General features: G+C 51.0%; 1 protein-coding gene across 7 annotated transcripts in view; it reads left to right on the top strand.

The window, feature by feature from the left end:
• Positions 1–9,329, top strand: part of NAV2 (neuron navigator 2) — a 727,084-nt gene extending 717,755 nt beyond the window's left edge. For all 7 annotated transcript variants that reach the window (XM_072793786.1, XM_072793782.1, XM_072793781.1 and 4 more), the window contains 2 exons: positions 2,297–2,500; positions 5,786–9,329. In XM_072793786.1, coding sequence (XP_072649887.1) covers positions 2,297–2,500; positions 5,786–5,911 — 330 coding nt within the window. In that variant the 3' untranslated portion in view covers positions 5,912–9,329. The remainder of the gene's footprint in view (positions 1–2,296; positions 2,501–5,785) is intronic.
• Positions 9,330–16,894: the final 7,565 nt, after the last annotated feature.

The raw sequence follows: 16,894 nt of genomic DNA, 5'->3' as shown, positions 1-16,894 counted from the left end.
TCTACAGGCCTCAGGTTCCCTGTGATCTGAAAAGCTTAGACTAGAAGAGTTTTTTCTCCGGCTGGCTTCTGCGGAGCCCCGAAGGTCCTCCGGCTACTCAGTGGTAGGGTCAGGGGAAGAGACAGTATTTAAAAATATGATGGGCCATATTATGTCTAAGGACTTGACGAGCTCCACGTCTCAGCCTCTTGCTCTGCAGCCCTGAGCCTCTCCTCCTCCAGACTGGCTCCAGAAGTCAGACCCTGGTTCAGCCTCACACGTGAGATCTGGCCTGGGAAAAGTGGCCCAATCCTCCCTTTGGAGAGAGAAACTTCTAAAACTGCAAAAATATTTCTAATCGAGGACAGCCTTCCTCCGTTCTGAATCTCCCCCTAGTGCTTGTGTGTCCTCTCCCTCCTGGCACAGCCACATGTGCACACACGCACACCTTCACGTCATCCATTCTCGCCCAGACTGTGAATTGCCTTTAGAACACCAGACTGAATTCTCAGGCCTGAAGCTCACCACTGCCCCAGGATAAGGAAGATTTAGTGGCAGACAGGGCCGGGGTGCTAGACGGGAGGGGTGCAAGTGTCTGAGAAAGCAGTGAGGTCATAGGCTGCGTGCGTCTTGAGTGCAGCAGGAGCCGGTCGCTAATGGGGGAGCGGTGGGTAAGCCCGTGTGCCAGGCCGCCAGGGTGGGAGGCTTCCCCGACAAATCATACATAAAGGTCAGAGGTGCCGTGGGCGATCGTGAGTCAGCCACGTTGACACATCCTTACCTGGTGGACAGCCTGGTCTGCATCTCCCGGCTCTGGTTTTGGCGGAGTCGTGAGGCTCTTGCAGATACCAAGTGGACTCGGTCAGGAGGGGTGGAGCGGGAAAGAAAGGCCCAGAGAAGGAAGCTGAGGTCCTGGGTTTGAATCCAGCTCTTCTCCATAACCTTTCATGCCTGGCGCTTCTGCTTAGGCCCTGACAACCCCACCTGGTAGGTGAGGCCAGGTGACCCCAGTTCCTTCCAGCTGGGGCAGCCTCTGACCTGGATAGATGTGGTTTGTCCGGACAGTCAGAGCTCAGCTGTGTTCTCTCAGCAAGTCCCCTCTCGTCTCTCACCTGTAGGAGTCGTGGGAGGGCAGAAGGAGCCGACATTGTGGTCTGGGAGTCTTTGCTCTTTATACCCCGCGGCGCCCTGTAGAGGGGGTGCCTCCCAGAGCCACAGCCAGCACACCTCCCACGTCTCAGACTCAGTGGCGCGAGGAGCGGGACAGACTCGGATTCCCGTTCTGCAGCCTTTCCTCCCTGGGCCTGTCCCCTCACCTGGGGGACTCGGGTAGTAGTACTTCCCCTTGGAGTCAGCTGGTAGGTAGACGTGATATTTGTAAAGCCCTGCAGACACCCCGTCAGCTCTAAGATGTGGGTGCAGTGGTGGCATTCGGAGAGGGAGAGGACGAAGACACGCCTGGCTGTCTCCCACAGAGCCCCGCCTGGGGAGGTGCTGCAGCCGGGGTTTCTGTCCCCGAAAGAGGGTACAGGTTTCCTGGCATTGATAGTAAAAGTCACTGGAATAATTTCGTCATTAAATATTTAAGGCTTAAGAAAAGGCCTTAAATTAAGTGATAAAGTAGTTTTCTGTTAGTTGTCATGGCCAGTTTTGAAGGATAGTACTAGAGAGAGGGAGAGACTTAAAATTCCGACACCCGCGCATACCCTCTGAACAGTGCGCTGCTTTCAAAGTGCCCAGAGCTGCTGGAGGGGCCCTGAGAGTCCGAGCTGCTTCCAGAAATGGGCTCTCGTCGCACCGGGGCCGCTGGTAACCGCTGCGGTGTGGATGCCCAGCGCTCCGCCTGTGTGGGAGGTCGTCTTCGCAGTCAGCACCCCCTTCCAGCTCCAAGTCCAGCAATTCCACACGGGTAGTTTGGCCATAGTAGGAGTATTTACACCACAGGAGTTGGCAACCGCCTCAAATCACACGGGGTCCCCCCGCCCCGCCCCGTGGAGGCCACTTTTCGGGTTGGGTCAGCAACGCTGAGAGTTGAGAGTGACACGGCGGGGCAGTGGCAGGGCTAAGATGCGGGCCCAGGTCAGCCTCACTCCAAGCCAGCACCTGTGACCCCTCGGGCGTGTCGGCTTCAGTCTTAGCACGCCAAGCGGTGTGTAGCTTGGGTGACTTCCTTCCTTGGAATTCTGGGAGTGGATTTCCTCCCGTCACAGAAGGCGTGATGCTGGGCTTGTGGAGTTCCTCAGAAAGCTGCAAAGCCGGGGCTGCGGAAGAGGTGTCGGGCCACTTCTCTGACTATTCCTTCTTTGCCTGTTTTCAGCTCTATGGAAGGCGGGCCCCCTGGGAGGATCCCGCCAAGTGGGTGATGGACACCTACCCCTGGGCCGCCAGCCCACAGCAGCACGAGTGGCCTCCCCTGCTGCAGCTCCGGCCTGAGGATGTCGGCTTCGACGGCTACTCCATGCCTCGGGAAGGGTCTGCAAGCAAGCAGATGCCACCCAGCGATGCTGAAGGGGACCCGCTGGTGAGTCCTCAGCCCCCAGGGCAGCTCAGCATTCACTGAGCACTTACTATATATTGGTCATGACACAAGGCATGCTGGGAGTACAGATGGGACTGAGCCAGGGTCATGCTTTGGAAGGCGGGGCCCATCCCCAGGGTAGTCACATTTCGGCCAGTAGTATCGTCCATGGTGTCGGTTTTTTGCTCCAGCCTCTGACCCTCTGAAGCTTGTTCTGGTATAAGGTGAAAGGTCACAGATGCGGGTTTTTCCCCGACCTAAACGTCCCGTCTGCTTTGAGTGCCACCCCTGTCAGGCACTGTCCTGCCCCACTGATCTCTCCCACTGGTAAAAGCAGAGGCTGCGATGGCTGCGGAGCAGAAGCCCAAGCCAGCTGACGGGGGGCACAGGCCAGGAGAGGTTCGAGGACAGGGAAGCCTGAGTACGGGTCCCCAGGTCCTTGACGGGAGTAAAGCCTTGCACACTGCCTGAGCTTGCTGTTTACCCCACCGTGGCGGTGAAAGCAGGTAGAGGCCCTCTGAGGAGAATCTGGACTAGGGACGGTGACACCGTCATTACGGCCTTCTCCACCTGCCTGAGACCCACACACGGTCATACTGCAAAATTAAGCCTAATAAATCAAAAGCTCTATTAAAGAAGGTGGAAGCACAACTCCCAGAGCCTCCCTTACATAAGTGACCATTATCATGCCTTCACGTTACCCTTGAGCTCCCTTGGCAGCCAAGGCAAGAGGAAAAACACAGCAGAAAATGTTAACTTGGCATTACTTGATGAAAGAACGTATTCATAAGGGATGCAGCAGGATGCAAAGAGAGCTGACTTGTTCTGTCCTTAATGACTAATTGATTTGCTAGATAATAATAGTCATCATCATCATCATCATCACTGCTTTGGCTTGTCTGCCATCCTCCTGAGTGGCAGGCAGGAGCTGTGGTCCTGTGGAGATTTCTTTTTTTAAACAGGAACAATGTTTAACTTAATTTATTTTTAAAGATTTTATTTATTCATTCATGAGAGACATACACAGAGAGAAGCAGAGACACAGGCAGTGGGAGAAGCAGGCTCCATGCAGGGAGCCCAATGCAGGGCTCAATCCTGGGACTCCAGGATCATGCCCTGGGCCAAAGGCAAGCACTTAACTGCTGAGCCACCTGGCTGCCCAAGTATCTTACATTTTTAAAAAAGATTTTATTTATTTATTCATGAGAGAGAGAGGTGGGGAGGGAGGTGCAGAGACACAGGCAGAGGGAGAAGCAGGCTCCATGCAGGGAACCCGACGTGGGACTCGATCTCGGGTCTCCAAGATCACGCCCCGGGCTGAAGGCAGGCACCCAACCACTGAGCCAGCCACCCAGGCGTCCCAAACAGGGACTATATTTCAAACGGGAGTTGTTATGTGTTACTACGCACAACCTAATGCATAGTATTTACGGCAATGGTTTTGCAGATAAAAAGGATCAGACTTTAAAAAGCCCATGTCTAACATTAATTATGGCTAAAACCAGAGTCCTGGAGACATTCTTATGGCCGCAAGCTCAAGAGCTCTTTCCTTACATAGAAATAAAATTTAGGAGATACCTAGAGGGAAGAAGGACTCCCTCATCCCAGGCCTTCTTTTCTTACTCAGGAGTATTTGTGTCACTGACCCAACTTAAGGGCGTTTAGGTAAAACCTGAAGCTCTTGAGATAGTCACACAGAATTCGCCCTCCAACCCCAGGTCCCCAGAAGCGAGCTGTGCCACTTATCAAATAGATACTTGGGGTTTGTCCCTGCCCAGGGCCAGAAGTCCCTCTGTTAGAATAGCTCTCTTGGTTACTGGCCTCTCTCTCGCTCATGAGACTGAGGCCTCCAGGAAAATAGGACTGACTCGTTCTTGTTCGAGAACACGTACGTAAGGACACTGGGGCCGTTTGATGAGTGAACGATCGCAGCCGCAAAGGATCGCCCGCTGTACTCCGGCTCCACCTCTCCCCCGGTCGTGGCGGTGCAGGTAGGCACCCCCGATGGTGGTTCTGTGCCTTGGCTCACCCAGGAGACCGCACGGCATCTGAGGGGCAGCTGGCTAGGAAGCAGCTGGATTCCATGGCCTTCGCTCAGAGAGACTCTACTTTCTAGCTTCCTTGCCACATAAAATACACAATTTACCGTTGCAAATAAAATTAGTTCCTCGTTCCCCCCTTTCACTTGCAAATAACCAACAGACTGTAGACAGGGAAGGTTTAAGAACACTCTTTAAACTCTTTAAGTCCAACGGTGAGGACAACAGCAGATCTCATTTATTGAGCACTTACTACGCGACACGCCAGGCCCTATGCTGAGGCTCTGAGGCGCATCCTGTCATTTCATTCCCTACTTCAGCCCTGGGAGATCCAGGTGCTCTGCAGATGAGGGTCTGGGGGCTCAGAGATCGTAGGTCATTGGCCCGGAGTTTCCCTCCTTGAAATCTAGGCCTCTGTGTGCCTGGAGGCTCTGCTTGTGACTGGTGCCGTCCTTTGCCTCCCCCGTGGTGGCCCTGCCTTGCCGGCTCCAGGCCGCCCTCTGGCCAGAGCCAGAAGTACCCACGGGTTGGGTGTACCCCAAAGGGGGAGCCATGTGCCTCCATGGCAGCCGCGCTAAATGCACCTGTTCCAGCAGCAGGGACGCTCGGGGCATCTTTACCCCATTTGAGGGCCGCACTTGGGTAGAGTGTGTTGTTTCCAAATAAAAAATAAATATTGTATTCACAGAAGACTTCCTATTTTGTGTTCTGTGCTCTGCGTATGTTAATTCAGTCCACCCCCACCACGTCGTAGGACACGTACAATTATTCACACGTGGCCAACAAAGAAGCTAAGGCACAAAAAGATTAAGTAACTTACCCAAGGAGGGCATTTGGGGACGCCTGGGTGGCTCAGTGGTTGAGTGTCTGCCTTCAGCTCAGGGCCTGATCCCCGGATCCTGGGATCGAGTCCTGCATCAGGCTCCTCCGTGGGGAGCCTGCTTCTCCCTCTGCCTGTGTCTCCGCTTCTCTCGCTGTGTCTCTCATGAATAAATAAAGACAATATTAAAAGAAAAAAGAAAAAGTAACTTCCCCAAGGTTAGACGGCTCATACATGGCAGAGGCAGGATTTGGACCCTGGAAGCCGGGCCCAGAGGCCACGGGTGTTGTGTCCACGGCCTCCGTTGTGGGCTGCAACCCAGGGGGAGTCCGGAGGATGGAGCGCGAGCTTGGAGAAGGCCCAAGGTGGAGGGCTGGCAGCCTGGAGGCCGCTCACGCTCTCCCTCTCCCCCTCTCTCCCTGTCCCCAGATGAACATGCTGATGAGGCTGCAGGAGGCCGCCAACTACTCCAGCCCCCAGAGCTATGACAGCGACTCCAACAGCAACAGCCATCATGACGACATCCTGGACTCGTCCCTGGAGTCTACTCTGTGACAGGGGCCAGCCGTGGCGCCGGCCCGCCTCCCCCCACCCCTGGCCCTGCTCCACCTGCGTGCCCTGCCCCATCCCAACGATGCCCTCCTGAGCCAGCCCCCGGCCGCAGCTCGACGAGAGCCGCAGGGCTCCCCGGAACCCCTCACCCGCCAGCCTCGACCTGGGTGCGGGCCTCCCAGGCCGCCGCCTCGGCCCCACTTCCTTCCACAGTGAGAACCTGCACTACCTTCTGTTCATTTCCCTTATCGTTTGCCTTGTTGCTGTGACCTCCCTAAGACACTGAAGAACACTTCTCGGGGAAGCATCATCACCGTTGAGATGAAAAGGGGACAAAGAACACAAACAAGCAGACAAAAAACAAAACCACCCCAAGAAGCCACGTGAAGCCCTGAAAGCAAAGCGCATCCTGCCGTGAGCCTCCCGGAGCGGAGGAGGCCGGAGCCCACCAAGCCCACCGGCGGGCCTCCCAGCCGCCCCTCGGCACCGACCCTCCAGGCCGGTCTCGCCGCCAGCGCCCCCCACGCCCCCTCTGCCACCCAGCCGGCCCCCCGGGCGAGCTGGTGCTAACTTGGGGCGCCGCTTGGTCACCCCCGCCAGACCCCAGAGCTGCCCGCGCGCGGGGCGACCCTTAGGGCAACACCCAGCACGCTCGCCGGTCGGGTTTGCCTTCTAAATGGTGCTCTCCTTGCCCGAGAGGTGTCCTCACCTGTTCCAGCTCGGCCGCACCTTTCGGGGCCGTGGGCCTCCAGCCGGTTGCTGAGCTGAGCGTGAGTGGGGTGCGCGAGCGGCCGAGCAGGTGTTTCTCCCCCAAGCACCGCGGACAGCGGGAGCTGGTCTGTTCGGAGAACTGGTTTACCCCCTTGCAGATGAGGGGGAGTTTCTCCCTTTCCTGACTCTTTGATTTGGAAGACCGCCCCCCCCTCCACCCCCCTGCCTCCCACCCCACCTTTGGTCAGAATCAGTCCTTTGGTGAAAGAAAGAACCGCAGGAGTTGAGTCTCGGTTTGGTCCTGCCGAGTCCTGGTTGTCCGGGCGTCCACGCTCACGGCTGTGCCCCTCGCCGCGGCCTGCTGGGGCCGGGGGTGGCCGTGGCCCCTCTTGTGGACCAGGACCCCACCCTGCACGCGCGGGTGAGCCGGGACCTGGCCTTGCCTTCTCGTCCTCGAGGCTTCAGAACGCACATCGACACCTCAGGCGTGCGAGCCCCAACCTCAGGTGGGGTGCTGAGGTCCCCTCGCACAAGACTTGCACTTTTCCTCAGAACCAACGTGACGCAACTCCACGAGGGGCCGGAGGCCGCTCCCTTCCAGAAGCCCCGGCCTCCGTCCGGACGAGTCTTGCCTGACCTCTTCGGTGCTGACCTTCCCAAAGCGATGCCTTACTGGTTTTGTACTAACCGTGTTCATTTACGAGTGTTGTGCCTGCCTGGGGTCCATGATTTTTTTTTTGTTTTGTTTTGTTTTGTTTTGTTTTCTTGTTTTGTTTTCCCCATCAGAGCAAACAGGGCTAAAAAAAAGTCATCTACTCGTTAGGCGAACTCAAGTTGCGGTGACTTTTCTCATCCGAAAGACTCATTTGTGTGGATGCGTGACCATGGGTAAAAGAAAAAGGAAAAAAAAAAAAAAGATGAATTTTTTTTTTTAGGTTCTTATCGGTCTCCAGCTAACACTCTGACTGGACAGCGATCTGTCAGACGCAGAAAAAGGCAAAAGTTCCTACAAGTCCGCATGACCTTGCTGATACATACCCTGCTAGCACGTGTCTTCAACATACTGGTAGTTTCTTTACAGAGAGTAGTGGTAAATCTGTAAGTTGGTTTGTTTCTGCTTTACAGGGAGAATCTACTGGACCCCAGTGGGGGTGTCTCTGTTCACGATCAGGGTTTTTTATTATTCCAACTTCCACATTTCTATTCCTGAAGGTCCATCTCTGTACACTTTGTCTCATTTTTCTCACCACGAGAACTTGACCTGAAACGGCTCGCATGACGTTGGATGACACCCATTTTCTTCCTCCTCAAAGGAAAAAGGAGGATGCACCCCACTAGCTGGTGAACGGACGACCTCTCCGTGCTGTCCTTGCTCATTTAATCTCCGTAAACTCAGACGCTATCGCGTGCAGCCTTCATTAGCCATCTGGGTGTGTGAGTGTGTCTTGTCCTGTTTTGTTTTGTTTTTTCCATAAAAAAATTTTCAACCATGGATTTAGCCTGTGACCACGGGCCACAGCCTGAGCCTTCTGGTAAACCTACAGAGTGGTCCTTCTCAATCTGTTTCCCAGCGATGACCTTACACGCTCATACTGTGAATTTGGGAGGAGGTAAAATAGACCTCTCCTTGGGGGCAGTTTTCCCAGTCACCTTGTGAGTAGACACCTGCCAATATCATTTGAAACCCTTTTTTTGTTTTGTTTTGTTGTTTTTGTTTTTAGGACACCTTCTCTGTCTCCTCCCCTCTCCTATCCTACAGACTTCCCTCCCACCAGGTCCAGGCTCAGAACCGAGACCTCTTGTCTCTGCTGCTGCCTGACTAGTGACCAGTTGATTTGAAGTCGCGTAGCCCTCGTGTGATTCACAACTCCGTGTCCTTCCTCAAGTTTCGGGAAGCAGGGTTGTCTGATACGCACATTTCTTCTTTCGGTCATATTTTACGTTAGTGTCGCTCACCTTTGACAAAGTGACTTTGTGCTCATTTAGGGCTCTGTTCCGAAATGCTTCCATTTTGCCTTTTTCTACAGTTAGGCTACTTTCTGAAAATATATGAAATTCTATGCAACACTTACGTTGAGTTACCAGTGGAAGCCAAAAGTCTTCTTCCCAAACTGCCAAGAATTATACAGGCCATAAATGAGATGGGAATATCTTTTAATTTAAGTTTGGGGGTGGGGTAGGGGTGGGACAAGGAACGAGACTTGCCTAGACCTTTGTTGTGTCTTGGGGACATTTTTTATTTTACTGTTGATGCTTCAACTTCGGAATTCCGTGTACTCAGATCTGATGGTGGTAAATCTACTTCAAAAGGAAAAAAAAAAAACAATCCAACTTTGTGGATATTAAATGGAAGGTTTGCTGTTTTAATCTAGTTGTTTCCAGTGGAGCAGTTTATGAAATATGTCCTATAAGATGTACATTTTTTCACTGTAACATAGAAATTGTAAATAATCGATTAAAGTGCTGCATTTTGATGAATTTTTTCTAGCCATTTTTAAAGAGAAAACTAGGAATTGAGTATTTTGTGTACGGTATGTTTCCTTCCTCCTTCCCTCCCGTCCTCCCTATTTAATTTTCATTTGTCATGAGGTTTTTGGATCTGCCATCGATCTACTGGAGATCATGCCCCACGTCATAGAGAATAAAGCTGATGATTGTACCAGTCTTAAATTATTCATGATTCAATAAAATTGATGCTTATTTATTCAGATTAGTGGTTTGGCTTTTCTGTGCTAGAGCAAGTCTTTGTGGGAGTTGAGTTTCACGCCAACAGCGAGCCGTTCTTCCTTGGATACAGTAAACAGGGAGAGGCCCAAACCCTAGCAAACCTGTCTTTGTCACTAGACCATCTGTATCCCTCCTCCTTCTTCTCATCTGACTTGTGGCTACTTGTGTGGAGCTTCCTGGAAATGCACAACTTTGGATTCCTCTCCAAGTTTATGAATCACTGGGGATATTACGGAAATGCAGATTCTGACTTGATTGGTCCAGGGTGTGGCCAGAGTCTTGATGTCTCACCAACGTGCAGGCAATGCCCGTGCTCTGGGCCCTACATGACCCACGCTGGGAGCAGCAAGCTGTATCAGTGTCCAGCTTTGGCACATGAAAGGTGTTTTTAAAAAAAAAAAAATATTGAATATCTATTAATAGCCAAATTGCTTTCCCAAATGCTCCAGTATAATCTGCAAAAGGACCCCAAGGAGATAAATATTCTTACTTCCATCTTACAAGTGAACAAAACAGGCCCAGAGAAAACCACTTGTCAGCTAAGAGGGAGAGGAGGTGGAGTTCCAGCCCCATCTTCCAAATCCAAATCCTGCTTCACCGGGCTGCCTCTAATCTTAGGGGCCCCGTTCCACAGAGCAGCTGGCATCCGTTGCAGGGCATAGGCAGTGGGAGATGATATCACCTCTTAGCAGTTGCTTTTAACAGCAGCCACAAAGATTTTAAAGGCTTGAAGTGAGGCCTGTGGGCTCGATGGGAAATAATTTCTCCACAGCTAACTCAACTGCCGGTGACGTGAGAGGTCGAACTCATAAGGTACAACCCCCATAATGCACCGCAGTGGCCCAACCACTGGGAGAGAGAGAATCCAGATGTTCAACACAGGTAGTTTTTAGTGCCTGCCAAAAAAAAAAAAAAAAAAAAATGAAGGGGAAGGGGCACCTGGGTGACTCAGTCGGTTAAGTGCCTGCCTTCAGCTCAGGTCATGACCTGAGGGTCCTGGGGTCGAGTCCTCCCCTTAATGGGGAGTCTGCTTCTCCCTCTGTACCTCTGCCCACCTCATTCCTGTTCTCTCTTACTCACAAGTACATAAAATCTTAAAAAAAAAAAAAATGAAGGGTTGCTGGTACAATGGTTCAGCAACCAGATATCCTGAATTTCTAAGATTTCCCATGTCAAATATTCCACCCATTGCTACACAATCTGTTCTGATGTTTTCTAGGTAATAGGATCAGCATATGTAAAGGGTACGATGACTTCAAAACCATTGTATTGGGTTCTAAAACCCACGCCCCTTCTGCCACATGATGCTGCAGTCTCCTTAGGTGGGAGGGGAGGTCTATGCGCCCATTACCTACTGCCGTGTAACTCTCCAAGTTTAGTTTAAAACAACAAACGTTTTCTCTCAGTTCGTGTGAAGCAGTAGCCTGGATGTGGTTTAGCTGGGTCGTCTGACTTGGAGTTTCTCACAAGGCTGCAATCAGCAGGTCTTAAATATTTACAAGGAATATATAGAAGTAGGAACTATAGAGAGCATCTTTTATTTTATTAAGTAATCTACACCAGTGTGTGGGGCTCAAACTCACAACCCCGAGACCAAGAGTTGCAGGCTCCCCAGAAAGCCTCATATTTTATGATAAAATGTAAAATATTCTTTATTTAGGTTAGGAGGCAGGTAAAGATGACACCTGTCACCACTTAGCATCACAGTAAGAGACCCTTAACCAGTGGAGTGAAGCAAGAGGATTGGAAAGGAAAAAATTAAACTTTTTATTCACAGATAACATTATGTACTTAGAGAATCCAAAAGAATTCACAGATAGATAATTAGAAATAATGAGTTGAGTACTTTAGTGGGTTACAAAATCAATGCATGAAAACCAGCTGAACTGGGGCACCTGACTGGCTTAGTCAGTAGAGCACGTGACTCTTGGTCTCAGGGTTGTGAGTTCAAGCACCACATTAGAGGTAGAGCCTACTTGAAAAAAAAATTAAAATAATCAACATCTATATGCAGCCATAAGTTTAAGAATTTATTTATTTATTAAGATTTTATTTATTCATGAGAGAGAGAGAGAGAGAGACAGGCAGAGGGAGAAGCAGGCTCCATGCAGGGAGCCTGACGTGGGACTTGATCCCGGGTCTCCAGGATCAGGCCCTGGGCTGAAGGCAGGCGCTAAACCGCTGAGCCACCCAGTGATCCCCAAGTTTAAGAATTTAAAAGGTACTTAAGAGCGTCAAAAATATCTAATACTTGGGAATAAATGAAATGTAAGATGCGCAAGCCTTCTATACAGAAATATATAAAAAGTTGGGAAGAAATTGAGGAAAACCCAAAGAAAAGGGGAGATTATGTTTGTGGATTAGAAGAGTCAATGTTAGAAAGATATCAGTTTTTCCAAAACGAACTATAGATTTGATGCAATCCCACTCAAAAGACCAACACAGTTTTATGGAATTGACAAGATGGCTTTAAATCTATTTAGAAATGCAAATGGCGAAGCATAGCCAATGAAGAAGAAAGCCAAGAGGGATTTCTCTACCAGATATCAAGACTTAATACAGGGGCACCTGGGCACCTGGGTGGCTCCGTCAGTTAAGCATCTATCCTCGGCTCAGGTCATGATCTCAGGGTCCTGGGATCCAGCCCCGCATCGGGCTGCACAATGGGTGCAGGGGCACGTAGGTCTGTAGCACGATGGACTCGATGCACCAAATGAGCGGCCTGAGCGTTGCAAGGTGTGGGCTGTAGCAGATGCTGTTGATGCCTCGATCCATCTGAGCCTGCCGTGGGCACCTGGCGTGCTGACAGCATGCCACTGCGAGCCCCCGTGTGTCCTGCTGCCCTGCCTGAGACCTTTCCCCAGCGCCCCTGAAGCTCCCTCAGCCCCAGGGCACAGCAGCCCACAGGAGTTTTAGTGCCCTGAGGGATGATCTATGACCAGGAAGGCCCAGGAGTCAGTGGAAGAGTGCCCGGCATTCCCATTCCTCTGTGGGACAAGCGGGCGACAGGGCTCTTCAGAGGCTCCCAATGGGACTGAGCCCCGATCGCCCATCATGACAATTAAGAAGCTCTTTATCAGCTTTCTCCCTTCCTTGTCACATCTCGTCTACTCCTGCCCTCAGAGCTGCTGTGAGGACACACCCCCGAGAGTGAGTCTGCCTTAAATTTTGTACCCCTGACACCTCACTTACCTCGCCCTGGTCCCAGTGCTGCCCTCAGTCGTGCTTCCTGACACCACAGCACAGATTAGCCGGCCACACTCAAGTCCTTTCTCAGGACCTGATAAGACAACTCAGCAATTCCACTCTTAATTATTATTATGGATCGAATTGTGTCCCCCTAAAAGGATATGCTGAAGTTCTCACCTACCAAGAAATAGGTACACGGTGGTTCGTAGCAGTTCTTGTGTTCATTATAACAAAAGACAACCCACACATCTGCCGACCATGGAAGGACAAATAAGATTGTGATAGGTCAGTGTCACACAGCAGAAAAAGACCTGTGGGTAGATATTGGGTGCATGTTGAGAGGACCAGACAGACAGGAAAAGCTGCCAAAAGTATGATTACAAAGTGCACGCTACACCACCCGGGGTGGGTGTCTGCATAGACGGTAAGCTATGGAGCAGGGGCAGCGGTCAGGAGAATTAAAGGGCCCTGGGTTGTCGACATCATCCTATTTGATGACTTGGATGGTGATCACACAAGCACTTGCTTTGTAAGAGATCATTGAGCTGCATGTGCCTTTGCTTTTGGGGCACTTTCTTCTAAGTTGTGCTTCATAATAAGGTTTAGAGAAAGTAGACGCTAGCCCAGGCTGCCCTCCTGGCCACTGCATCCTGTGAATGCAGTTCTTGAAAACGAACAGATTAAGGTTTTGTGGGTTTTTTAAAATATTTTATTTATTTATTCATGAGAGAGAGAGGCAGAGACACAGGCAGAGGGGGAAGCAGGCTCCATGCAGGGAGCCCAACGTGGGACTCGATCCCAGGACCCCAGGATCACGCCCTGGGCTGAAGGTAGTGCTAAACTGCTGAGCCACAGGGGCTGCCCCAGATTAAGGTTTTGACCCTGATCCCACCACTAGCTCCTGGTTTGAATTCTCAGAAGTCGATTCCTCAACCTGTAAATCAAAGGCACGGTTTCCACGCACCCCGACATTTACTGATGTGTGGGCCTGGACACGTTAAGGCCGCCTCCCTGTGCCTCAAGCCGCCTCGAGTGAAATGGGGCTAACACCGGCCTCACAGATCCAGGGACGTGCTTCCTCCACTGTCCTTGTCCTCCCAGCTTCGGCTTCTCTGGGCCGTGCAAGGTCTGCTGCAGCAGAAGCTGGAGCTGGGGGCACCTCAGAGGATGGAACCGGGTGGGAGTCCAAGCGAAGGCGGGAGGACCACCTGATACAGTAGCAGCAGAGGGATCCCCTCCCCGGGTTGGCAGGTGAGTCCAGGTAGTGTCTGGAGTCGAGCTTGCCTGGTGGGGCTGCTTCAGGCAGGACACGGTGGAAAGAGTGTTGGAGTCTGGGGACCTGAGTGACCGCCCGCCTTTGAGATGTCCTGTGGCCTACTCTCAGGGCCACAGTGTTCCCATTTGTCTAATGAAAGGTTGGAGCAGCTCAGCGGCCTTCCAGTGTGGCTCATCACCGCCAGCCCAGAAAGCATGACAAAAACTGCCCCGGGCTTCCCCTGAGGTCTGGGGGACCCACCTCCCTCCTTCCAGCCCTTCCTCCGCGTGGGCCGCCTCTCATGCCCCACGGTGGCCACGAGAGGGCAGCCAAGCCCACGCAATGCCAGTCCTTCACCTGGCCCCACTTCTCTTGGCAAAACTCTCCCTCTGCCTTCAGAAGTGATGATGTTATAGTACAACGAGGCTGACTTGGCAGCCAGATCTTTTATTTCTAAATACGATTCTCCACTCAGAAAAAATAAACCTGGAAAAGTGGCTGATCCCAGGCGGAGGGCAGAAAAAGGACAAGGACAAGGTGAGCCCTGATGCGCTGTGCGGGGAAGCCCAGGAGGGCTCCGGCCCCTGGACACCTAGCGAAGGGACACTAGAGCTGCCTCCAAGGAGCTCCTGCTGGTAATGGGAGAAAACGGAGCCCCAGGAGAAATGCCAGTGGCGATGAACTATGACATGACTGAATGAAACCGGCGTCTGGGAGTCCCTTTAGATCCCAGAAGGCTAGGGGCATGATGCTCGGACGCGTAGGGCTCAGCCCTAGGCCTTTCTTTTTGCCAGATGAGCATGAAAGGGACCATTTCAAAGAAGCTGCGGAAAAGGAGAGGAAGCGTACAGTTCTACAGTGTCACGAAGTAGAGACTCCACAGAGGCAGGATGAGCGGCCAGATGAGGAGATAATTTATCTTCCTTCCTGTGAACTGGACAAGGCCTCCACGACCAGTGGCTTACAATCCTGCAATAGCCTACAGATATGTTTGCTAAGCATTTTTTTCTTTTAATTAGGAAATTGCACTTAAATACTAGATTCCCAGGTTCTCTTATGAGGCAGGCAGTCTGAGCTGCAAGTCCACGTGGGAACTGTGAGCTGGAGCCCGCTCAATGGGTGCTGCAGTCCCCAGCCCCCCGCAGTCCCCCGCAGCCCAGCCCCCCTGCCCTGATGTCTGTCACCGCCCCTGAGAGGTGGTGTCCGTCTTTAGGAGACACGTGTGTGTGTGTGTGTGTGTGTGTGAGCGACAGTAGTGGATTCAACATTTCTTAACAGAATTGAGAAAATGAAGAGGTGAGCTCCCACTTGTAGAAACTACATTTGGAGGGACTCTTCCTGGACGTCACAGAAAAATTGAGAGCATCAAAGTTCTCTCCCCCGCAACCCCCCCTTCAGGGACCTGGAGTGGCCAGTCACCCCTCCCCAATTTGTCAGGCAGATGCCTCTTCTCTTCCTCCTTCCAGGTGATGGGAGGGGATTATCCTATAAAACTGGAGAAGCCCCTAGAAGTGAAGAACATTCCCTAAGGGTAAGGAGTAATTTTGCAAAAATTCAAAAGAAGCTTTCTGATCCATGTGTGAAGAGAGAGGCTTTTTTTTTTTTTTTAAAGATGTTATTTATTTAAGAGAGAGTACGTGCACACCCGCAGAGGTGGGTGGGGAGCAGAGGGGGTGGGGGAGGGAGGGGGAAAGAATCTCAAGCAGACTCTGCACTGAGTCCAGCAGATGCAGATGCCGGGCTCCATCTCACAACCCTGAGATCCTGACCTGAGCCAAAGCAAAGAGTCAAAGCGTTGGATGCTTAACCCACGGAGCCACCCAGGGGCTCCTAGAGGGAGGCTTTGTGAGGAGAGACCTAATATAATAATGAGGTAGAGTTAGGGGCAAGGTTAAGAGCAGAGAGAAGGAGTTAAGTTCTTCAATGCTGCAGAAGAGCCTGGTGGTTGTCAACCCAATAGTTACCCTACCCTTCTGACTAACAGAACCCCGATTTCATTCAGGAACAATGTGCTCAACCAGAGACAGTGATCCCAAGTGGCCAAAGCCATGCTGGCAGCTCCTGTGCCTGTGATGGGCATGGTGTGGACGAGGTAGGCGTGGACACGGTCCAGTTCTGTCCAGCGGGTCATAAGATGTTCTCTGGAGGATTCTGGGATGGACTTTCCACTGAGGTAAAAGAGATTCGTGTGAGCGGAAAAAAGTTCTCTTGGCCATAGTCCCTCTTGTTTTCTATTATGAAAGCTGTTGTGTGAAGCGATGCTTGGAGCTGCAACAAACACATTCCCACCATTAAAAAAAAAAAAAAAAATTCAAGCCCATGCTTACATGGTCAGCTCCTCTGTGAGAAACAAGACAAGAACAAACAACAGGGAAAGTCTCCTCAACAAATGGTGCTGGGAAAACTGGGCAGCTACATGCAACAGAATAAAACTGACCACTTTCTTTCTTTGGGTTTGGGTAGACACCATACCCAGAAATAGACTCCAAATGGATTAAAACCTAAATGTAAGTCCTGAAACTATAAAATTCCTGAAAGGAAAACACAGGCAATAATCTCTTAGGATCGGCCTTAGCAATGTCTTTCTAGATATGTCCCCTGAGGCAAAAGAAACAAAAGCAAAATTAAGCAATCGGGACTATACCAAAATAAAAAGCTCCTGCACAGCAAAGGAAACCAACAAAACAAAAAGACAACCTACTGACTGGAAGAAAATATTTGCAGATGAAATATCTGATAAGGGATTAGAATCCAAAATACATAAAAGAATTTATACAACTCAACACACACACACACACACACACACACACACACACACACAAAACAAAAACAAAACATTAAAAACCTGCTTAAAAAATGGGCAGAGGACCTGAATAGACATTTCATTTTTCCAAAAGAAGACATACATGTGGCTGACAGATAGATGAAAAGATGCTCAACATCACTAATTATCAGAGAAATGCATATCAAAACCACAATGAGCTATCGCCTCATGCTAGTCAATGGTACCAAAAAGTACCAAAAAGATAAATAATAAGTGTTGGTGAGGATGTGAAGAGAAAGGAACCCATGTGCACTACTGGTGGAAATGCAAATTGGTACAA

This window comes from Canis lupus, chromosome 23, assembly GCF_048164855.1.
Source record: "Canis lupus baileyi chromosome 23, mCanLup2.hap1, whole genome shotgun sequence".
Taxonomy (NCBI): domain Eukaryota; kingdom Metazoa; phylum Chordata; class Mammalia; order Carnivora; family Canidae; genus Canis; species Canis lupus.
The sequence above is the reverse complement of the archived record's forward strand: the minus strand, read 5'-3'. Positions and strand labels throughout refer to the sequence as shown.